Below are 24,168 nucleotides of genomic sequence, written 5' to 3' on the forward strand. Positions count from 1 at the left end.
AACAGCCACAGACTGTAGATTGCCGAGCGGTTCGAGTGGAAGGTCTGTGGCTGGTGCCTGACGCAATCGCTGGCTACAAGGAAGAAAATCTCCTGCTGTAGCAACACGTGTACCGGTAAGCGTTACAGATCGAGAGAACGGGGTTATTATGTCCTGCATATCATAAACATCTAACCGGGGCTAGTCGGTTTCCCTCAGACTAAAATTCCCAGGATTCTTTAGCTGTCATTGTGATGCTGGATGTTATATTCAGACAGTACCTGCTGAACCAAATACTGGCCCCCCTCATTTATATATGATGTTTAGCCGGTTGTATTTATAATGTCTGGGGAAAATCCTTATGTAAATATTCTGTAGGGAGTTGTGGGAGGACTGGGATGTGTCGTTTGCAGGCGCACTGCAGAATTCTAATGATTCTGGTCACTGCTAATAGAAGTTAGGTGCCTGGTCTCATGAATCAGCCAGCCCAGGTCTGAATTGGAATTCAAAACATCCCCTGGCATATCAATTACACAGAGACCATAACACCTCTACCTGCCCAATAAATAGTGTTTGTCTATGGCACCTTACAGCAGTCCCTCTGGCATTTGCCAGCATCCACAGATTGCTAGTCTGGGCCTGAGCCAGATTAAAAGAAGAATTGTCTTTACACTGGCCATGACTGATAAAATCATACAATACAAAGTGCTGTACAATTTTGATTTGTATGGAGGACCAATGATCACAACTTATAGATGTGTTATATGGATATCATTTGTTTAGACAATCAGGTAGGGCAGAAAATGTTATCTGCCTGGGCACCATGTCAGTAGTATAGGGCTTCATCGGACGAGGAAGTGAAGAGGAGCCACACTTCCACTCCTGCTGTTCCAATCTTTCAGGAACAATACAAATGTGGCCATACTGTATGGTGCCACAATGTCCACCTGTTTGGCCCATGGGTCAGCAGAAGGGGCCAGCTCCATCTAATGTCAGTTGGATTACTTAAATATAATTGGAAAATTATTTTAGGACAGCTGAATATTTTGATTGTTTAGCCTTTGTGTCATAAAAGCACCCTTTAACAAAACTGGGCTAATTTCATAATGGGTAGCTTCTTAGTGGTGATACTGTTGTGTAAATGCAGATGAAAATCACCCAGGAATTACTATAAAGCATTGCTTGCTTAATGTAACTGGTTGTTAATGGTAGCCAAATGGCAAGTCAATAATGGAGGTTTCCCATCAGAGTAAGAAAATAGACACTCTCCTGGCAGAATAATGCAAGTGCTGAGGAACAGGCATAGGTAACTCCACTCCAATAAAACCCAAATACAATTAGATGCCCCGCCATTTTAACTAAGCCACAGTCATGTCAAAATAAATAATATACAGTCCAATATTGTGGGAGTATAACAAACAGCACAGAAGATGAGCAAGGCTTTGGTAAGGATATATATATATATAATTTTGCTGTTTTGGTCAGAAACAAGATAACTAATGCCGTGGGTAATTTCAAGCCTCACTCTCCCTACGATCTCTGTCAGAAAAAGCAACAGCACCCTGGGCCATGCAAACCATATCTCACGATTATCTCTGCATGCAAACCATATCTCACGATTACCTCTGCAAAGACCCTGACTAATAAACTGCCTGATGTGTTTCAACTTAGTTAGACTAGAGGAGGTCAGGAATTCAAAATCTATAGACTTTGGAAAGTTCATCAAAGTCACTTCGTCCCCTGACCAATGGAGTTCTTCTTTTGTTGAATGGTGTTTCCAACTTAAAAATCATATGGGTACACTTATTTGTATCAAACAGGGAGTTTGTAAAAGGTCTGCATAGGTCAGGGATCCCCACCCAGTGGCTCGGGGGCAGCATGTTGCTCACCAACCCCTTGGATTTTGCTCCCAGTGGTCTCAAAGCAGGTGCTTTTTTTGACTTTCTGGTTAGGAGGCAAGTTTTGGATGCATAAAAACCCAGTGTAATTGCCAAACAGAGCCTCCTGTAGGCTTGCAGTCAACATTGAGCTACCAAATAGCCTATAACTGTTCTTGTTGGCACCTTATTTGGAACTATTTTATGCTTGTGTTTTTATAGCTTTATAATCCTGGAGGAATCACTTTTATTTGGTATCACCCATGTCTGAATTAAGACTTAAAATAGTCCCTGGCATATCAGGTACACAAAGGACCAAACAGACTAACACAGGAGGGGGAATTTTGGATTCTAATTTTTTAGTGGCACCAGTATTATACATTGCTTTGAGATTTGGTCAAATAGCCACTATTTCTATACTTTATTGACTGTAAGGAGACCTTTGTGAATGCTTTGTTGCTGCAGCTTTCTTGTAAATTTCGCTTGTTAAATGTAAATCAGCATGGTCCAGATTGACTGGTGAACTGAAATTCACTATACAGTATATATATATAATATATATATATATTCTCTCTCACAGGATTTGTCTGCGGTCTCTGTGATTTAATACATTTATCCAGTGAGGCAAAATGGGTGACGGCTTAACACCTGAGGGGAAGGCACAGCTCATCACACGAAATCTCCAGGTCAGTGGATCTTTTATGCACCATGGCATATTTATTGCAGTGATTAGAAAACTGTTGTCTTTGGGCTTGCTTTTTTTTTTTTGTATTTTATCTTTTGCTAGTACTGCAACCCATCTCTGGAATTCTCACCCATGTGCCATCTGACTTTCTCTTAATCTTTCTCCTTTACACGGTCTCTCAAAGGAACACAAAAAAAATAAAATATATCAGATAAATTAAACTATAATGGACTGCTGCCCTGCACTGGTAAAAGTTGTGTATATAAACCCTGCTGTGTAGCCATGTGTAGAATACAGTGGTGTCTTATCTGTTATCTTCTATGTATCCTGTGCCTTTTCTCCTTTTTTCAGCTTGAATGGCTGCCCCCATGGCTACACAGCAGCTTATTTATATAAACTATAGTAGTGTTCCTGAAGAAAACACACTAGTTTTACCAGTGCAGAGTAATAACAGTAAATTATATTTTAATTACTTTAAAAAGCATTCATTATTTGGTGTCACTGTCCTTTTAAAATACATTTCTTTAGAGAGGCTTTACCTAATCTAGTCTAACGTAGTTTCAGTGCTAAATGCCATATTGAAAGTCACATATCTAACCTTTCTGAATTCTGATGTTCCCAACCCCACACCTTCTATCTCATACCACTTCTCCTTTAAGATTGTAAGCTCTATTGTGCATGGTCCCCAATTGTGCAGCACTGTTAAATTTTTGGCACTTTATAATTGTATGTTATTATGTCCCACTGCTTTAAAGGACAAGGAAAGTCAAAATCTATGAAGCACACTATTAAATAGTACTACTATGTAAAAACGCTCTATTTCTGGCTTGCCTAATGAAAGATTTACAGAGATACACTTACTACAAACTACATACTTGTTTAAGTGAACAGCGCCGCCATCTTTAAAAATGGATGCCCATACCCTTTCCCTCACCATCTCTACTGCACATGCGTCCCCAAACCAGCTGACAAACCAACCCCCCGTCTGCTCCCTGCACCTGCCAGCACACACCCACCAGTGCAGAAACATCTCCCCCGCTCCACTCTCCAATCCCTGCACAACAGCACAAACTATCGCACCCCCCGTCTGCTCCCCGCACCTGCCAGCACACACCAGTGCAGAAACATCCCCCCGCCCTCCGCTCCACTCTCCAATCCCCAATCCCGGCACAAAAGCACAAGCGATCGCACACCAGACTCCCCCCGCTCCGCTCTCCAGGCTTCTTCCTCTTTGAATGGCTCGGCTCGCCGCTGCATGCGCTATTTATTTAGCGTGTTGCCATAGCAACCGGACGCTTGCCGGTTCTGTTGGAAGGGGGACGCGCCTGCTTATGCAGAAGAGGGACATGTGCGCATGCACCGCCTACAGTAACAAGTCGCCAAGTCTGGGAAGGAGCGATGCATTATGGGAATCTTCTCTACACTGCTCAGTGGTTTTTTTTCCTGTTTGGCTTTTGATCTTCTGAACAGGTGAAATATGGGGTATGCCTGCAGCTTGAGATTAACTCTTTATTAGCCTTTCCTTCTCCTTTAAAGAATACATTTTTTTTTCTAAAATTACTCTAGACAGCCCCCAGAATAACATACCTTACTCCCTGCATCCAAATCTATTTTGGTTCTCTATTACAAGCAGCTAAACTGCATCTTTTTTATTGACTTTCTTGTCTAGTGTGAAGCCCCGCCTTCTTTTGCTTTCTGAGCCCTCCTTCTCTCTCCAACTGTGATGGCCTCAAAGAGGTGCCTGCTGATTGATTTTAATTGGAGCAGAGGCAGTGAGCATGCCCAGTAGGCACCTCTTTGAGGTGTCTGGGCTCTCGTTGAACCAAGGCTAGACATTCTATTTGTATTGTTCTTTCCTAAAACATTTTCCAGCCGTGTGAGGGAAAAAATGTAAAATACACAAAGCCTGCCCCAACCTCACCATTTGTAATAAAAAACTAGAAGCTAGTAGGACTGTGCAGGTGCAGCTCTTGTAGTAGGATTGAACTGTCTACAGATAAAAGAGAAGGGATATACGATCAATGGGGGTTGTCAAATGTTAGGTACCCCCCAGTGATTGTAATAGTGATACCTTGTGCCAGTGCTCCTGTTAGCAGAAAACTGCACTGGCCCTGGATACCAGCAAGCAATCTTTTTCCTCCTTCCTTCCTTCTTCCTTCACATTCCCAGGGCCAATGAACGTGCAGTAGAGTGCAAAAAGCCAGCTTTTCTGTTAAAATTCAGATTTTCACTCTATTGCGCATGCGCAAGAGGCACAAAAACAGAAGGAAGAGAATCTCTGGCTTGCAGGTACCCTGAGCTGGTGCAATTTTGTGCTAACAGGAGCACCGACCTGGGGTATCAGGTAAGTGTTTTCAATCATTGGGGGGTGCCTAACATTTTGGCACCCTAATGCCTAGTTATATCTTCTTCATTATAGTCCCACTGCAAGCTCTGTATTTACAGAAGTGTACAGTTTTAGTGGCTTCTGTAAAAAAAATTCTACAATGGCAACAAGGTTGAGGCAAGCCTTGTGTACTATACTTTTTCTCTCATCTGGCTGAGAGCACAGACAGGTCAACAGTGCACCTGTTTTGGGGGTCTGCGATGCAGCTCTTGGATTTCTTAGTATCCTTCTGTATCCATTTTTGGAACCTCCCTCCTTTTCTTTAACAACTTTACACACTTGGTTCATTTTAACATTTGATCACTGAACATGCTTGGAGTTTCTGCAAGAAACTAGTGGCACTGGAGATTGTTGGCAACTGCTTCAAATTGAAACGACAATCATTATAGCAGTCAGTAGAGAACAATAGAATTTAATGAGTGAATAGATGCAAATAAAAGGGATAAACCCACAAAATCTCTCATTAAAGGGGCTAGGCTGGGCAGAAGTTAAAATGTTCCATGCATAAATGCCAGGTGTAATGAGTTATCTGCCTTTGCAAACAATGTCCAGGATTTCTAGGGATTGTTGTAGCATAATTAAAAAAAAAACAACAAAACAATTCTGCATAGCTATAATTTGTTATGGGATGATCATATAATCCACAAGGGGGAGCCAGAGACCAAAAGAAGATGTATTGAATCTATTTTAATTTACTAATTTCCCTATGTCATGGAGGAAGTCCAGAAGTTTATTATGTGCCTGTTTGAATATCTTGTACACTCTGGGGCCTATTTATTATGCTGTGTAAAACAAAAATTGCTGAAAAAACAATATAAAAAGCTGTGTAAAATAAATTGAGATGTTTGCCACCTGAACGCCAGATTTTAGGTTCTGGCGGAAGAAAAAATGTGTAAAAACAACTATGCTGCTTTTACATGGCGAAGCCTGGCGATCTGTGCCAAAGTTTGTTGCCATTTTTTACACTACATAATAAATCTGCCCCTCTGTGTGTTCCTCTTTGGGAAACATTGCACATTACCATTTTCTTTGATGCACATAATGTCAGACATGATGCAGAGAGATTGGCTAATGTTATACCATTATTTATAAAGGGATTCTGCTCTCCACCTGAAAACTGTAGGCCTGTTTGTTTGACATTGGTGGCAGAAAAGCTTTTAGGGCAAGCTAATTGTACTAGGGCCAAATGATCGAATTAAATCAGTGGGTATAGGGGCCTTCCGTCAGAGTGAGGATTGCATCAACTAGCCATTGTGGTCCCCGATTCAAAGGGAAAATCAAACCTGCCTGATTGATATCTGGCCAATTTTATGCCAGAGCTCGGTCGGGTAGGCCAGCCAGGGGTGCCCATACAGACAACCTGCTGTATCAGTCTGAAGGACCCAAATTGGCAGCTGAAATCGGCCCGTGTATGGCCACCTCAAGACTTCAGGAACTGAACTTTCATTTGAAATAGTGAAAATGATACTTCACAATAAGGGTCATGAGGTTTTTAGCTATTGTTAATTTTAAGCAAATTAACAATATAGGAATGGAATGCATTTGTTTGGTTATCTGTAGCAGCTATCAGTGGTTTATTTTTTAGGAGCATGTAAAACAATGGGGGCTTAAAAAATCCTTATAACTTATTCAGGGCTCCTAAAGGCTAAGTGGGTTTTGGCATCAGTTATTAACTTTATTTAAACTCATACATGCCCATATCAAGATTTGCCATGTTTTCTTGTTTTTTTGTTATATTTATATTTCATACTGTCACATGCAGTGAATGTAAACTTTGGGGTACTAGTGGGTGATGCACCATAGTATCTGACATTAAGGTTTTCATTTTTGACCAGAGACTATAGTAAATCTTGAAATAATACTCTTGCGTTTCAGTGTTTTCCAGGAAAGTGTTGAAAATCCTGTATATTTGTTCTGAAATGATATAAAACACCCCTGGCAGTAACTGTTTCAATATTTGTAATATGTTAAGTATAAATATTCTCTGGTGTTTCCTGACCCTCCCTTTTAATTTAGGAGGTCCTTGGAGAGGACAAAATGAAGGAAATCCTGAAAGAGAGACCTCTGCGGATATACTGGGGCACAGCAACCACAGGAAAACCACATGTGGCTTATTTTGTTCCTATGTCCAAGATCGCAGACTTCCTGAAAGCTGGTTGTGAGGTGAGAACTAGCTGTAGAACTGATTGGATTGAATGGTGAGGTTTGTGCACACTATGTGAGGGTAAGCAGTTTCATGAGACTAGTTTCTGTTCTTCAGCTTCCATTGTGTAAATGTATGCCAAGCTGATTGGGCTGTTAGTGTTTTCTGCGACTTTTTAGTTCCTTGCGTATTTTCGCCGTTTTTTTCGAAAATTGTATTGTATTGTCGCAACGAGTACGAAAGTTTCGGATTCATTCAAGCTTCGGTATCGTGACTTTCCTTGGGCCAGTTGCACTGAAGAACATGTGTACTCTCCAGGTTATTTGTATTGAACTTTCCTTGGGCCAGGTTGGAGCTGCAGAGTGCCATTGATTTCTATGGGAGGCTTCCAAAATCATGCACAGAAGGATCAAAGTCGGAAAGGTTTTCCTCTATTTTACGTTCGGATACGAAAATTTCGTGACTTTCGGATTGCCAATATGATATTATCGCGACTAATACGATTTTTTCGGAAGCATATTCGTGATATTTGCAATCTTCAGAAATTATCGTATCCAATCCGAATTTTTCCCATTCAGGATTCGAATTTGTGTCGTAATAAATCTGCCCCTATGTGTATTCCTCTCTAGGTGACCATCCTGTTTGCAGACCTGCATGCATATTTAGATAATATGAAAGCACCTTGGGATCTGCTGGAGCTTCGAACCAGATACTATGAGCAGGTTATCCAGGCCATGCTACAGAGCATTGGAGTTCCACTTGAGAGGTTGCGATTCATTCGAGGAACAGAATTTCAACTCAGCAAGTAAGGGAGTAGGATTAATATTACATTTTGCCATTCATACATGACTGCATTCACATGCTGGTTTCTGTCAACCACTCTATTCCTTATTCTTGTTTCCAGAGACCTTCTGGAAACCAGTCCTTTACACTATTATGTCACACCTATTGTAGAACGATATTCCAATTTTACTACTTTGACAGGTGGCTTTTTTCTTTGCAGAGAGTACACTCTGGATGTATACAGACTGTCTTCTGTAGTTACTCAGCATGATGCTAAGAAAGCTGGAGCTGAGGTAGTAAAACAAGTGGAACACCCGCTGCTCAGTGGGCTTCTGTACCCAGGGTTGCAGGTATGAGTAGGGAGTGTATGGGGTAAGGTAGCAGGGAATAGACCAGAGACCTTACTGACTATACCAATTTTTCCAGGCTCTGGATGAGGAATACTTGAAGGTAGATGCTCAATTTGGAGGAGTTGACCAAAGGAAAATCTTCACATTTGCTGAAAAGGTAATTTATTTAGGTGGCAATTTTATTATGTTATATATTATGTCATCACTGGCCAGTGCAATTCCCTTATATTATAAAAGGTGAAAGTATTAATATTGCACTTTCCTTCTGTGGAACCCAAGGAGAGGTTACACAGAGTTGCTATAAATTAGGCCTATCTGTATGCCCGTGGACGATATGAGGCCCTCCAAAGGATATTTATGGCCCCAAGCCTACTTAAGGGTGCCTTTTACTTAACTGTATAACGTAATCATGTTAATTTAATCCACCCTGGAACATGCTATATGAGAAATATTTGGCCCACTAAATAAAATATGTTGGACAGCACTGCCATAGATCTTCAAACCAGGAGGGCAATTCTACAAAAGCAAGTACTGAACGAAAGCAGAACTGTTTACACAAGTTATTGGCGCCCTTATATGCCCCTAGTAACTTGCTGCTACTTCAGGGAAGTTCCAATGCTCACAGCCAGCCTGCTCTGATGAAATGCATGCATGTGTGCCTGAAGTGCATGCAATGATTCTAAGAAACCTTAGAACTAGGTCAGCTTGGACATAGTGGTAATTTGAGGCTTTCTTTAGGGGGTTGAGTCAATAACTTCAACTTGCTTACATACGTTGGAAATGATGCTATTCCAACACTAGTATGTGTTGCATCTTTAGTACAATTTGCCAAGCAGAGGCTACTTAGGTGTATTATATTGTAACATAACATCAGGGCCATTGCTGTCAGGCAGCAGGGTGTAACAGATTGCCAGGGGGCTGCCCCTGGTAACTACAAGAGCTGAAGTCTTCCACCTGACCAGCAATTCATTGCTCCTCTTCCTTGCCACCCAAGTTAAAGTAAAACTTGCAAAGTGATAGGCCAGACTTGCATTATGTTGAAGCATTGTGGATGGAACTAAAAAGGGTGTCAAAGCGAGGAGACCCACAAACCTGACTGATTCTCGCCAGTTCTTGCACCACAGGAATGGGTAAAAATTCCAGCAACATATTGAAGGCTACCCTAAGCATTTAATTCAAGTTAAGCAATTAAAAAACAATGCCACTAAATTCTAGCAAAGTGTGTATACATTTGGCCCTCAGGAAATAAAATATGGTAAACAGAGACTGATTAACAATGGCAATGTATGATAACATGATAAGAATAAAGTTGCCAAAAATGTAAATTTAATTACCTAGTTGTAGTTTTGATTGCTCTTTGGTATTGAAGTATGCGGTATCACCGTGCCTAGATTGAATGAGCTCTACGAGGTCTTCAGAAAGAAGGTTATAGCAAAATTCCTGAGCCGATTGGCATGTATCCAAACAGGGATCTATTTAAATCCTGGACTGGTAAGGCCAAATTCACCTTATGTTATAGATGGGCCTGTTCTACATAATTTTTAGTTAGTCTCCTCTTATATCTATGGCTTTTCATTTATTAGCATTCCTATTCTGCCTGTTTCTGGCCTGCAACTAAAAAAAAACCTGTTTAATTATTGAGGTCACTAACCCTTAGCATGAGGGAACCTGTGAGGCTTCAGTTCTTAAAGGAGAAGAAAAGGTGAAATAACGGGGGTGCCAAATGCTAGGTGACCCCCCAGTTATTGTATTTACTTACCTAATACCCCAGGCCGGTGCTTCTGTTAGCAAAAAAACTACACTGGCCTGGAGTTCGTCTTAGCGATCACCATGGAGCAATCCTCTTCATCACAGAGAGAAGAATACACAGTAAAGTTAAAGGAAAAGTAACACTAAAATTTTTTAAGTAAAAAATCTATTCTACCCTGCCCCAATAATTGCCCTATCCTGCACACCATTTATTATTTTGAATACTTTATTAAAAAATACCTGCTAAAACTTGGCTTCCGGTCATTGGAAATAGGGTGATATGGCGATGCAGGGGAAGCATCCACTATGCGACGATCCTAGCCCGACTCCTTCCTATACAGAAGGAATGCTAGGATCGATCAATCGATTGTCGCATAGTGGATTCTGCCCTGCATTGGCGTATCGCCATATTTCAAATGACAGGTATTTTGTAATAAAGCATTCAAAATAATAAATGGTGTGCAGGATAGGGCAATTATTGGGGCAGGGTAGAATAGATTTTTTACTTAAAAAATTTTAGTGTTACTTTTCCTTTAAAAAGCCAGAATTTTTGTTAAAGTTTGGCTTTTCACTTTACTGCACATGCGCACCTGTACAAAGGAGCAGGATTAGGATTGCTTTGTTGTGTTAGATGAGAAGAACCCTGGGGCAGTTTTCTGCTAACAGGAGCACTGACCTGTGGTATCAGGTATGTAAATGCGTACATTTTGCTACCCCCCCCCCCCCCAGTGATTTCACCCTTCTCCTTTAAGGGGTAGTGTCGTAAAAGTGCAAAGTTTGCCACTAGGCTAGTCACCTATTGCAAGCAATAAGCAGGTAAAACTTACTGGTCACCAAACATTTTATTGGTTCCAGATCTTTGTGTATGCTTAGCTTTAGTAATGGTGACTCATGGTGACTGTGAAGAGCTATAGATTGCTCAGGTTTTAGCAGATCTGTAGTTCAGATGCTTGTCTGTTAGATGCCACGTAATGGATATTTTGCAGATGTTTTTCTCCCTAAATAAAATGGTAGGGGAAAATTTGGGAATGAAAATCCATATAGGCATATGATACATTGATTGTGACTTGTGTCCTAGAACGTATGACCCATAATGAAACAGATTCAGTGACGTCCTTTGTAATATAGTGAAAAACGTATTTTCCCTAGTAATCAGTAATGAAACAAGAGGACCCTTTGCCCTCTGACCAGGGTCACATATTTACTTATTATCTAGGAATTTCGACAGGTGTGATGTAAGCAACACAACACTATAACGGAGACTGACAAATCAAAGATAATGCATGCAGATGATGATATAGTGAAGATGGCTGGCTGTAATGGATTACACGCTGCATCTCCCACAGATTATATTAAAACATATATCTAAATGGCAATTTTGTGGGTAATTATAGCAATGTCTTGCTCAGTGTGATTTAAAGGTGGATATAGAGCATTTGTGCTGCAGCCTCAGTGCTGTCACTAAGAGAAAAGGACCTGTGTTACCAGGCTGTTGTCTTCCATTTAAGCATGCAGCAATGCACAGATTCTCAAAAGCAAAAAAAAGCAGTTCTCAACAAAGTCAGCAACTTAATTCTGCACATACAGAATTGCTTTGATCCTCTCTATAGAAAGTTAAAAAAGCACAGCAGTTAAAAAAAACTGTTTTTGTTTAGCTATAAAGGGTGGTTTACACAGTTTTTTATTGTCTCTACTTAGACTATAGAGACAGCACACGCAGGCTTTATTCTCTTCAATAGGCACGGGCTAGGTGCTAATGAAATGAATGGGAAAATAGGGAAAGTACACTGCTATTCCTAAACCATTGTGCTTGCTTTCCATCCACATTCATTGTAAATGTGACAAAACAACAAACCTTCCTTCTTATATTGCTGCTTGCTGTTTTCTGGGGTACTGGTGAGGGCAGTATATAAGGTAGATAGATATACTGGAACAAGGACAGCACTTTTAGGATTTAAATGTAATTTAAACTTTTGTATTTTTGCGTTTACATTTTTGTTTCATATTTATTACTCTATGTATATAAATCCAAACTAACTGGGTCTGCAGACAATTATTCTATACAAAAAGCAAACATACAATACAAAAGCTCTCCTTAGTTGACAGTACACACAGAAATATACAAGCCCTTAAAATATAGGATAGAAGACAGGTGATTCAAACTTTAAACCTAAACTCTGTCATTTTTAGCTACAGCCTAGCCTGGAGTGGAGTAAATGGTTGGCATGGGTCATATAAGAGACTGATGCTGTTGCCCATGTGACAAGCTCCACATGCGGTCATACCCATCTTTGGGTTGGCCTGAGGTTTGTAACCTGGGAAAAGCCTTTTAAACTTCCTTATTTCATCCCTGGCCAATATTTCAGCCAGATAACTGGTGTTCAGGACCATTGGCTAGTACCATACACGGGCAAATAAACTACCAACTTGCCCAGGAAGAACTTGTTTGGCAGCTTTTATTGACCTATGTTTGGCTACCTTAAGTCAAGGCTGTATTTTAAATGCAACCCTTCATGTACATATGCCTCTAATTGTTCCTTTAACTCCCCTCCTGTTACCAAAACATGTCAATCACTGGCAAACTTTCATACAGCACCCTGTAAGTGACATTGATTGAGGGTAACTGCTCTTCTTTTTTTTTTTTTTTTTTTTACACAGTCCACAAGCATCACTCTTGTGATTCTCTTCTGGCTCTATTGTTACTTATTTAGCAAGTCACACTATCACCAGAAAACAGAATCTAAACTTTCTAGGGGAAGAATAACATTTGCTTGAAGACATATTTACAACTCTTTATACTGTAATAATATTGTTTAAAATGTAATTATATCAATTAACATTGTAACTTTATTTACAACCAGTACCTTCCAGCTCTCGGTTATGCAAAACGTATTCACCTGATGAATCCTATGGTTCCAGGACTCACTGGGGCTAAAATGAGCTCCTCTGAGGAGGTATGAACTTTTTTTCTGTTTTTCTAAAGGCTGGTGGTAAAGTGGTTGTGGGTGGTTGGTACATATAGTTTCTGTGTGTATGTGCTCTGGGTTTCGTTTGGAGGGGTTGAACTTTATGGACTTTGATCTTATTATTTTTTTTTTAAACCCAAATTAACTAATATGTATATAATATAGTGTGTTCTGTGGTATCTGGTTTCCTTGATTTATATAAGTACTGTGAAATTGTATTTGCTATGATGAGCTTTGACTCTATAATATACTTCCTTTACTTGCTACTTATATATTTATTTATTTATTTTTTACACTTTTTAAGGAATCCAAAATTGATCTCCTGGACTCTCCTGCAGATGTGAAAAAAAAATTAAAGAAGGCTTTCTGTGAGCCTGGGAATATAGAAAACAATGGGGTTTTAAGCTTTGTCAGGCATGTCCTCTTTCCCCTAAAATCAGGTTAGTATTGGGGTGATGGGAACAAACAATGAGCCTCTTGCTAGTTCCAGCTGCTGACAAGCCCTTTGTGTTGCAGAATTTGTGGTTCTACGTGATGAGAAATTTGGAGGAAATAAAACTTACACAGATTTTGAAACACTAGAGAAAGACTTTACTGAACAGGTAAGAAGATAATGGGAAGTAAAACTAACCAAAATTATATTTTTTATATTGTTTTTACCAAGAATATCCCCTTTTCTCTTGCTGCAGCTTGTTCATCCTGGGGATCTGAAGGCCTCAGTGGAGAAAGCTTTGAACAAGCTGTTAGATCCAATCAGAGAAAAGTTTAACAGCCCAGAAATGAAGAAACTGAGTAATGATGCATATCCTGGTGCCAGCAAACAAAGTAAGTAGAGAACCCATGTTGGCTGTAATGTCAGGCTAAGTGAGCTGGGGGTGGGCTTCACTTGTTACTCTAATTACCTGGAGGAAAAATTGGTTATTTAATCAGTATAAAAATAAATCAATCTCTGTAAATAACATTTTATGTCTACTATCATCATTGATCTGGCACTTTATTTTTCTGCAATAGTAATTTTAAGGCCACAGTCACATGTAGTGCACTGTCTACATCTCTCTTCCTGCGATTTGTTGGCAGGTGGAGAGAAATGGATCTGCTCTTATCTGCAGCTTTGTGTAGCTGCGCTGACAGGCCCAGCATTGGCATGAGTGTAGCCAAGTGGATATTGTCACAAAAATGCATGCTTTTGTGTTTTTTTTGCAATAGCTTCACTTATTTTCTTCTCACTTTGCAGAGACAGTGCCTAAAGGTTCCACTAAAAACTCTGGGCCTGAGGAGATCGATCCTTCTCTTTTAGATCTGCGGGTTGGGAAGATTCTCAGTGTGAGGCAGGTAAGTGCAGAACTGCTGTTGTTGTATATGTCACCTTTACAAAAGCAGATTTATTGATGCATAGCTTTTTTTTTTTAATATAGTGCTACTTGTATATGCTGTGCTGTATATCTTACAGTACAGTAAAACACACATTGCAAAAGATACATTTTAATATGTAGAGTTATAAAGATAATGTGTTATGAGACCCAGGAGAAAGGAGGTCCTTGCTCTAGGTGGGTAACCTATAGATACAAATAGGAGGATGCAAAGTGCTTCTGTCCAACACAAACAGATTCTAACATTGGGCTGTGCTACAACATCAGTTTTGGACAATCTACAGCCAGCACTACTTGTGCTGTGAGTCCATAGTTCTTTGTCAAGGGAGTGACTGAATAGGTGGGGGTATTTTGTAACTGAACAGTGTTTGCATATGCAGCTTTCTGTATGTTTATTGCAGCTTTTTCTGTGTTCTTTTCTAACAGCATCCAGATGCAGACAGCCTGTATGTGGAGTCAGTGGACGTGGGTGAGGAAAATCCACGTTGTGTGGTCAGCGGGCTTGTGCAATATGTTCCCTCTGACCAACTGCTGGGCCGCTCAGTAGTTTTGCTGTGCAACTTAAAACCACAGAAGATGCGAGGAATCGAGTCCCAGGGCATGCTGCTTTGCGCATCTACGTGAGTTAAACACTTGAAAAAGTGGTCTGTTTAAAATATAATGTAAGCAATGCTGGCAAACTTCCCTCAGTTCTCTAAGGCACAGCAATGACCTTTTTATTAGTTTAATACTAATTATTAGATAAAAGTACATATCTGATGGACTAGGGAAAATTCTACCTATAGTTCTGCATAAAAAAGTAGGCACATATAACCTGGAAATGTAGAAATTATGGTACAGGTATGGGATCACTTATCCGTAAACCCGTTACCCAGAAAGCTCCAGATTACGGAAAGCTCATCTCCCATAGACTCCATTTTAATCAAATAATTTAGAATTCTAAAACTGATTTCCTTTTTCTCTGTAATAATAAAACAGTACCTTGTAACTGATCCCAACTAAGATATAAATAATCATTATTGGATGCAAAATAATCCTGTTGGGTTTAATTAATGTTTTATTGATTTTTTTAGTAGACTTAAGGTATGGAGATACAAATAATGGAAAGACCCTTTATCCGGAATACTCTTGGTCCCAAGCATTCTGGATAAGGGGTCTTATACCTGTACTGGTATGGTTGTACTTCCATTTTAGCGCTATATAATCTGATCTATGACACATTAAAAGAGCAGGTTAAAATACAAGTGTGTGAAGCCAGTAAAGGTTATTTACCAAACAAACCTCAAAATAATACTTCTAGAGATGCAAAATGCTGGAAAAAGCTACAAGTTGATTTCTAAAGGCCTTGGTGTTCATTAATCCATATTAAGACAAATTGTCTACAAATGAACATTTAGTACTGCTGCTACTCTACCAACACTTTATAGAATATGGCATTGGCAGTATTTCTTTAATGTAATATATTCAAGGATTGTATAAACTACCGTATTTATCAGCTTTTATCATTACATGCAAAATTTGGACAGCCCTGCTGGGGATGCTTTTTTTTTTTTATAATCGTGGGAAAATGTTAGACTCGCTGCCTGATTTGCTTGGTGACTTATTTGACTTCCTCCTTTGTTAAACATTACCAATTGGATGTAAGCCAGAAATTAAAGCTACTTAGATTGGTTTAAACTGATTATAATATGTGCAATTACGGTGGCATAACTACCATAGAGGGGGGCTCAGACTGGTCATGGGGTCTGCTGTACAGCCCAACTGTGCCTTGCCATGCACACACGCTTTGTAGTGATGGTCATCGAATGCAATGGTCTCATTGTTAACCAGAAAAAGTCACATTTGTTTGCAAAGGATGGATGGCTGGCTGGGAGAAATGCTTGGCTGAGAAATGAAATTAAAAAAATGTCAGTTCTTCAAGATGTCATATGTGAAAAATAAATGTCAAGTGTTATTCTGTGTTGGGAGAGTAATCGGCTCTTAAATGCAGCATGGTTCATATGGAATGTTTGGCTTCCCTGTGTGTAGTGGCAGTTGCTTTTATTTGTATTTTGGAGGAAAAATGACACATACTCCTTAAAACTTAAAACAAAATTGATGTTCGTTTAGTACCTCAGGCTATGGGTTCAGGGCGCTGCACCTGGACCAACATTTGTATTTGTGAGTGTATTTCCGAATAATTTTGCCAGGACTGTTTTGAAGTCGCGTGTTGGAGGTGGAGGGTCCGGGATTTATAAACCCGGACCATATAATTTATGGGGTGACCTTATCATCACTTTATTTGTAATTTAGTTTTGGTGGAGAGCCTGGGGTTTATACACCTGGGCTCACATTTATTACTGGGGAGTCGTTAAAAGGGCTTTAGAAAAAGTTTTTTCCTCCTCCCAGTTACCGTATATAACTGAGCCACTTATTATTATTTTAGGATTGATTTATTTGTATTTTAACATGGCTAATGGAGCCCTGACTGAATCCTCACAGGAAAGGATCAGATCAATGTTAACCAGCTCTCTAGCACTAGAGTTATTGCTTTTATTTCTAGTATGTTTACAGGTAACTTGGCCTCCATTTGAGACCATCTTCCCTGGAGATTATTATCTTCATTACACCCCTCTCTAGTGGTAATAGTCTCCTGGGGTTCCTGTTCCCAGCTAACTCCCTTTGGATAGGTTCCTGTGGTCTTGTTGGTAGTTTTACCTACTAGAACCTTATCTTATATAACAATACTCAAATATAAGGTGGATAGCAGAAACAGCTGTAAAAAGTACAGAGTCTTGGGAAGCATTCAGAAGGCATTAAATGTGGCCTTACAAGTCACAGCTTTTTATAGGCTGCTTCTTTACATAATGTTTGCAAATGGCATGAGATGCACAAAATTACTTATAAGAACTCTATAGGTTTAAAGTAACCCACCCAAAAATGTTCTGCATGAACAGAATTCACATCATAGCCTGCTTACTGCTAAAACTGTAGGGTAGAGATAAGGGTGATTAAGCTTAGTCATCTCTTGTACTGCATGCCTTTTGCTACAGTCATGGCCAAAATTGTTGGCACCCCAGACATTTTTCCAGAAAATCAAGTATTTCTCACAGAAAAGTATTGCAGTAACACATGTTTTGCTATACACATGTTTATTCCCTTTGTGTGTATTGGAATAGAACAAAAAAGGGAGGGAAAAAAACAAATTGGACATAATGCCACACAAAACTCAAAAAATGGGCTGGACAAAATTATTGGCACCCATAACTTAATATGTGGTTGCACACCCTTTGGAAAAAATAACTGAAATCAGTCGCTTCCTATAACCATCAATGAGCTTCTTATACCTCTCACCAGGAATTTTGGACCACTCTTCCTTTGCAAACTGCTCCAGGTCTCTCTTATTGGAAGGGTGCCTTTTCCCAACAGCAATTTTAAGATCTCTCCGCAGATGTTCAATGGGATTTAGATCTGGACTCATTGCTGGCCACTTCAGAACGCTCCAGCGCTTTGTTGCCATCCATTTCTGGGTGCTTTTTGACGTATGTTTGGGGTCATTGTCCTGCTGGAAGACCCAAGATCTCGGACGCTAACCCAGCTTTCTGACACTGGGCTCTACAGTGCGACCCAAAATCCTTTGGTAATCCTTAGATTTCATGATGCCTTGCACACATTCAAGGCACCCAGTGCCAGAGGCAGCAAAACAACCCCAAAACATCATTGAACCTCCACCATATATCACTGTAGGTGCTGTGTTCTTTTCTTTGTAGGCCTCATTCTGTTTTCGGTAAACAGTAGAATGATGTGCTTTACCAAAAAGCTCTATCTTGGTCTCATCTGTCCACAAGACATTTTCCCAGAAGGATTGTGGCTTACTCAAGTACATTTTGGCAAACTGTAGTCTTGCTTTTTTATGTCTCTGTGTCAGCAGTGGGGCCCTCCTGGGTCTCCTGGTATAGCGTTTCATTTCATTTAAATGTCGACGGATAGTTCGCGCCGACACTGATGCTCCCTGAGCCTGCAGGACAGCTTGAATTTCTTTGGAACTTGTTTGGGGCTGCTTATCCACCATCCAGACTATCCTGTGTTGCAACCCTTCATCAATTTTTCTCTTCTGTCCACGCCCAGGAAGATTAGCTACAGTGCCATGGGTTGCAAACTTCTTTATAATGTTGCACACTGTGGACAAAGGCAAATCTAGATCTCTGGAGATGGACTTGAGATTGTTGATATTTTTCCACAATTTTGGTTCTCAAGTCCTCAGACAGTTCTCTTCTCCTCTTTCTGTTGTCCATGCTTAGTGGGGCACACACAATGCAAAGACTGTGAACTTCTCTCCTTTTTATCTGCTTTCAGGTGTGATTTTTATATTGCCCACACCTCATACTTGCCCCAGGTAAGTTTAAAGGAGCATCACATGTTTGAAACAATCTTATTTATCCACAATTTTGAAAGGGTGCCAATAATTTTGTTCAGCCCATTTTTGGAGTTTTGTGTGACATTATGTCCAATTCGCTTTTTTTCCCTTTTTTTTCTCACTTTTCTGTGAGAAATACTTGACTTTCTGGAAAAAAAAATTCTGGGGTGCCAACAATTTTGGCCATGACTGTATAACAAGGAATGGTTTATGTGTATGTATTGTTTATGCAACACTTCTGTATTGTTTATTATACCTTTATTTAACACTCCAGCACCCCAGCTCATGTGCCTTGGGTTGTGTCTCAGGTGACGCCTATGGGGGTCTTAGACCAGTCCAGAATAGCTGTTAGAATGGCTGCTGTAAGATTCCATAGACAGTCACTATTTATTAGACTGGTGTAGGCCATTTGAGATACTGTATATTTATAATACCAAGGCCTATTTTGAATCTCAGTCCAGACCTGGACTTCAGATCTTACCTGTTATCAGTGAGTGTCCCCAACAGTCTGTCCAAAAGGCCAGTCTCACTTTGGTCTCTGCAGTCCTTGGTATTCACTCGTGCAGGTTTTGATGATCCTTATTACAATATCTTAAGATATTTGATTCAATTATTCTCATGTTTTCTCAAGTGGAACCTGACAAATGAAATGGCCTTTAGAACAGCTACCATGAAGCCTAGTATCTTTAGAAAGTTCTCTGCTGAATCTCTTAGATTGCTGATATTAGCTTCTGCACGATTTTCATCTGGAAACAGAACATTCTGGTGTTAATTTATTTGGCTTAGGGATAGGATTGGTTGTTGCAGTGAAAGGGGGCTCTTATGTTGTTTTTTTAACCAGCTGTGTTGGGAAAGGACCCGTTTGTTGCCATCAGGGCTTTAGTCAGGAGGTTGTTGAGTAATCCAAAAGTTCTGAGATAGGAGCAAACTTTTGCTGTGTTGGCTGCTAAATTAAGTGTCTAAAGCTGCATCAATAAACAGGTTGTATAAAAGCCTTTTACATTGTAGCCAATTGTTCTTTAGAGGGATGGCAGGACCAATGTGTATTGTTACAAGCTAGCTTTATTGTAGCAGTTTGTCTACTAGTACAGTTAGTGAGCCATAGGTTTATGATCTCCTCAGTTTCCTGTTCAGGATGTGAATGGGTAGGGAATGGGTGGAGAGTTCCATTCTGCTTGTTCCAGCCAGGTAGGGGAGATGTCAGTTTCTCAGGGTGATGATAAGTTTCCAGTAGTAGTTTCCACTGCATGTAACCTAACGCATTTGCTGGACATACTATAAGCGGTAGACAACCTTGACTTATTCCACTTGCTCCAAGCAAGCATTAAGTGAGTAGTCAGTTCTGGCCCTAAGAGACAGCCCTGTGTGTCTCCTGGCAGTTTAGGTTTAAAGGGAGGTGTCTGACTATTGTATACAGTTTATTCATTGATAATCCCAATCATCACCTTACCCAAAAAAAGGTTATATTTGTATTTCTTCTTTTCAGGGAAGCGGAACAAAAACAAGTGGAACCACTTGACCCTCCTACAGGTTCTGCTCCAGGTGAGCGGATCTATATTGAGGGATATGAGAATGGAGAACCAGAGGGAGAGCTCAAACCTAAGAAGAAAGTATTTGAGAAGTTGCAGGTAACAAAGTGGTTAAAGAACTTGCATAAACAGAATATCTACTCCATTAAAGCTTTGACTCGGTATGATTCTTTCCCCTCATTTTGTTCACACAGGTTGACTTCAGGATTTCAGATGATTTATGTGCTCAGTGGAAAGGGAAGAATTTTCTGACCAAACTGGGATCTGTTACCTGTAAAACTCTGCGAGGTGGTAGTATTAGTTGAGCATGCCTCCTCCAGAACATTGTATTGTGCTCCTGTTTGTCTTCACCTCCATAGCAGAATCACACAGCTGGACCCAGGCAGCAGGGGATAATCCATCCACTATTTATATAATCTTCGGTTGCACATTACCTGCTTTTTAGGGGCAATGTCGAGGTGAAAAACTGTAATGTTGGTATAAAATAAAGTTCAGTACCTTTATGTTTTCAGCTGTCATATTTAAAGGGGTGTAGATTTGAAGATCAATAACATAAAAATGAAAGACAAAGCAGCACCATTTTGGTAACAGCATTTATAAAAGGATTGTTTGTCTCGTACAAACAGCGGTTTAAAGCACAGGATAAATGCAAATCTTCTACTACAAGCAGAACTATGATTTGGTCACCCTGGGCTACATTCTGTCTGTGTGTTTATGTGTGTATATCTTTTAAATAGATTGCATACAGAGACAGATACAGTTAACTCTGAACCATCTTTCACCAGTATTATACTGCCCGGAACCACAAACAATAATAGTAAGAGAGGAGCAGTGGGTTAAATTCAGCACAGATACAACAGTGTGTAAGTGTGTGTATAAATATTAAAAAAAAAAAAAAGTTCTGTATACCAAATTACCTTAAAAGGAATATTTAAAACCAACTCACTATTCAGCACCAGATATAATTCTGTCCCACTGCCATATGTATGGTTAAAATACTAGGCCAGCAATACAAGAAAAGCAAAATGCCTTTTACACATTTACACACAGTTTTTACTTGTTCTGTACCCTTTCTAGAATGCATTATTTATATAACACTCATATCTAGAGTTAAACCGTATAACAGTAAAATCAAGATCTTATTCCACACTGGTAAAAACCTTGTTTGTTTTAGAAGCTCTTAAGGGGGCATTTTGCATCCTTTAGACTGATTTGGGTGCTTATCTGCCCATGTATAGCCATCCCCAATGGGCCTACACGACTGACATCTGCCCTAGAATTGGCCAGATCTTGATCGGACAGGTTTGATTTTCTGTAGGATTGGGGACAGCATTGGATTGTTAATGCGGTTCTCTGTCCCAAAACGCGGTTTAATTAGTTTGTTTGGCCCTAAGGCCAAAAGTCCAAATTAACCCAATACTGCCCAAGTTTGGTGGACATATCAGGAGAAGATCCACTTGTTAGGCCTCAGAATGTGTGTTTGTGCATGTTGGTCATATAACATACAGTAAAACCTCTTCAAAATAGTACTGTAACTTATATTTTATGTGCAAGTGTTGGAAAAAGAGTTGTAAATTTTAATGCCATGCTACAGAGTGATTTTCTCTGCCAGTGCTTTTCATCCAGTGGAGAAGTTCCTGAACATGTCTGTGCAGCCTCTGACTTACTTCAATGAAATTCAATCTGGATTACGGGTAGAATAAAAGTTTCTGTCTGAAAATCTGCCCGTCTATAGGCATATTCCATTCAAGCAAATGAGAAAACAGGCTTGTAAAGACAGCAGAAAATTTGTCCCATGTGCCAAACTGCTCGCCTCAGCCAGCTTTGGCGTCTGCACTTACAGGCACTGCCTTGGCTTGCGTGCAGACACACACAGAAGATTTTGGTATGAAAATACATACTCATGTTTCCATGCTGAAATCTACTTGGTGTGTCTACACAGAGGGTAGTGCAGGCGCTGTATGAGGCAAGTGCTTCAAGTGTTTCTTGGCCTACTAAAGCTATGTGTGACTGTAGCCTAAATATAATAACATTTTTTTAACCTTTTCTGGTTTTTATGACCTTTCATAGATTCGTAGAAGTAACATTTACATTTGCAATTTATTTAACAGCATTAGACTCTGTTGCTGAAAAGTTAGCAAGTTACCAACAGATCAAATAGGTTACTTAGGCCTTTACATGCATACACAGGTACAGGCTCTGGTATCCCTAAGGCTTGGCACCCAAGGTTTTCTGGATAAGGGATCTTTCTGTAATTTGTTTTAAATAATTTAAGCATTAAATAAACTCCATAACGTTTTAATTGGATAACAGGTTTCCGGATACGGTATCCCATACCTGTATGTATTTTGTTAATATATTAATGCTTTTAAAGTAACCCACACCCCCTCTCTCTTTTTCTGTTGTTTCTCTGTCCAGTGCTGCTGTATTACGGAAATCACAAAGTACAGTAAACTATTTGTTTCCACAAGCCCTGGAAGTGAAATTTGTTTTCTTCTAATGAACAATAATGAATCCTTATTGTCTTTATTTAATGTTTAAATTATTTTTATTAGACCTAAGGTATGGAGAAAAGATCTCTTATCTGGAAAACCCTAGGTCCTGAGAATTTTGGATAACAGGTTCCATACCTCTGTACAGAATGAAGGTGTTCTTTTCAATTTATACCCTGGCCCAGGGCTGCCGTGTTTATGTGATTGCCTGCTGTAGATCCTAAAATCTATGGCACTGATTCTCAGGGACATTTCTAAACTATTACTGGTTTAGTATATAGTAATAGTTTTGAACTATTACCATGAGAGCTGTTGTGTTTCTTTTAGATTTATCTATTTACCTGATACAGTGCTTACAGCAATTGGAGATATATGCAGGTTTTCTGAAGTTTCAGGTTCCATAGTTACTTTACCTTGACAAATGTAATTACACAATGAATTGCTCTTATTCTTTTATAAAAGTTGTGGTTTTTGCAGATGCATTTCCCAGCAAAATAATCATATTTCTATATTATTGTCTTTTCCTTATGATAGGTAAACAGTGGTAAGTCTCTTGGTGCATTGCTGATTTATTTATTTATTTTGCAGAGGACCCTTTTGTAGCCATAGTAATTAGACATACACAATCATAATTTTATTATGGGAAGCTAATATGCCAATTTAGATAAATACATGACTTTATAAATGTTTATGTGAGCTTTAAATATTTGCATGGTCCCCATCTTCCATGCTCTTAACATATGCACACACTTGCAATTGGTCTTATTTATTTTTTTTACCATAAGGAGCTGGCTACCTTAATAAATACTATATACAGCCTTGTATTATCATTATAGTACTGAACTAGGTGGGTTTGTATGCCAAATGGCACATCAGATCTGTTATCCTGGAATGACAGAGGCCAAGATGTATGGTAATTTACCTGTAAATTGAATGAATTGCAACTAAAGGTGGCCATACATGTTAAGATCCACTTATTTGGTGAGGGCTACATGATCAATTTACAATGATGAGTATAAGAACTGCAGTATGAGAACTGCATCAATGGACCGATGCGGTCCCTGATCTGATGGGAAAACCAAACCTGCCTGACACTAGGCAGATTTTCAGTCAGATATTGATCAGGGGGGCCCTGTACACGGGTAGATAGGCTGCTGAATCAGTCTAAAGGACTCGAATTGGCAGTCCTGTGTATGGCCACCTTAAGTTTCTCTTCCAAGGTTATTACTCAACAAAAGCGCTTGAGCACTAACTCTTCAGAAGCAGGTAAAAATAAAAATACTTTTGGTCTGTTGATAACCATACATAGCTAGGAAGATTCACACTGATAAACCAAATGTACCAGGAGTTGTGCAGTTTTTCTTTCACTGTTATTATACATTTTAAAAAAATGCATTGGTCAAACAACCTTAGACTTTGCAGACGATAAATATTGGTTAACAGAAGCACAAATACATTTTGGT

General features: G+C 39.6%; 1 protein-coding gene across 1 annotated transcript; it reads left to right on the forward strand.

Annotated features, from left to right (window-relative positions):
- Positions 1–37: 37 nt before the first annotated feature.
- Positions 38–20,712, forward strand: yars1 (tyrosyl-tRNA synthetase 1). Its single transcript, NM_001004987.1, is given in 14 exon segments — positions 38–115; positions 2,437–2,542; positions 6,944–7,090; positions 7,700–7,875; positions 8,074–8,203; positions 8,280–8,360; positions 12,814–12,906; positions 13,223–13,358; positions 13,435–13,520; positions 13,608–13,743; positions 14,153–14,250; positions 14,715–14,908; positions 20,171–20,312; positions 20,408–20,712. Coding segments are annotated over 13 exon segments (1,587 nt in total). The 5' UTR covers positions 38–115; positions 2,437–2,485; the 3' UTR covers positions 20,519–20,712.
- The last annotated feature ends 3,456 nt before the right edge of the window (positions 20,713–24,168 follow it).

This window comes from Xenopus tropicalis, chromosome 2 (assembly GCF_000004195.4).
Source record: "Xenopus tropicalis strain Nigerian chromosome 2, UCB_Xtro_10.0, whole genome shotgun sequence".
In the NCBI taxonomy this organism is placed as follows: domain Eukaryota; kingdom Metazoa; phylum Chordata; class Amphibia; order Anura; family Pipidae; genus Xenopus; species Xenopus tropicalis.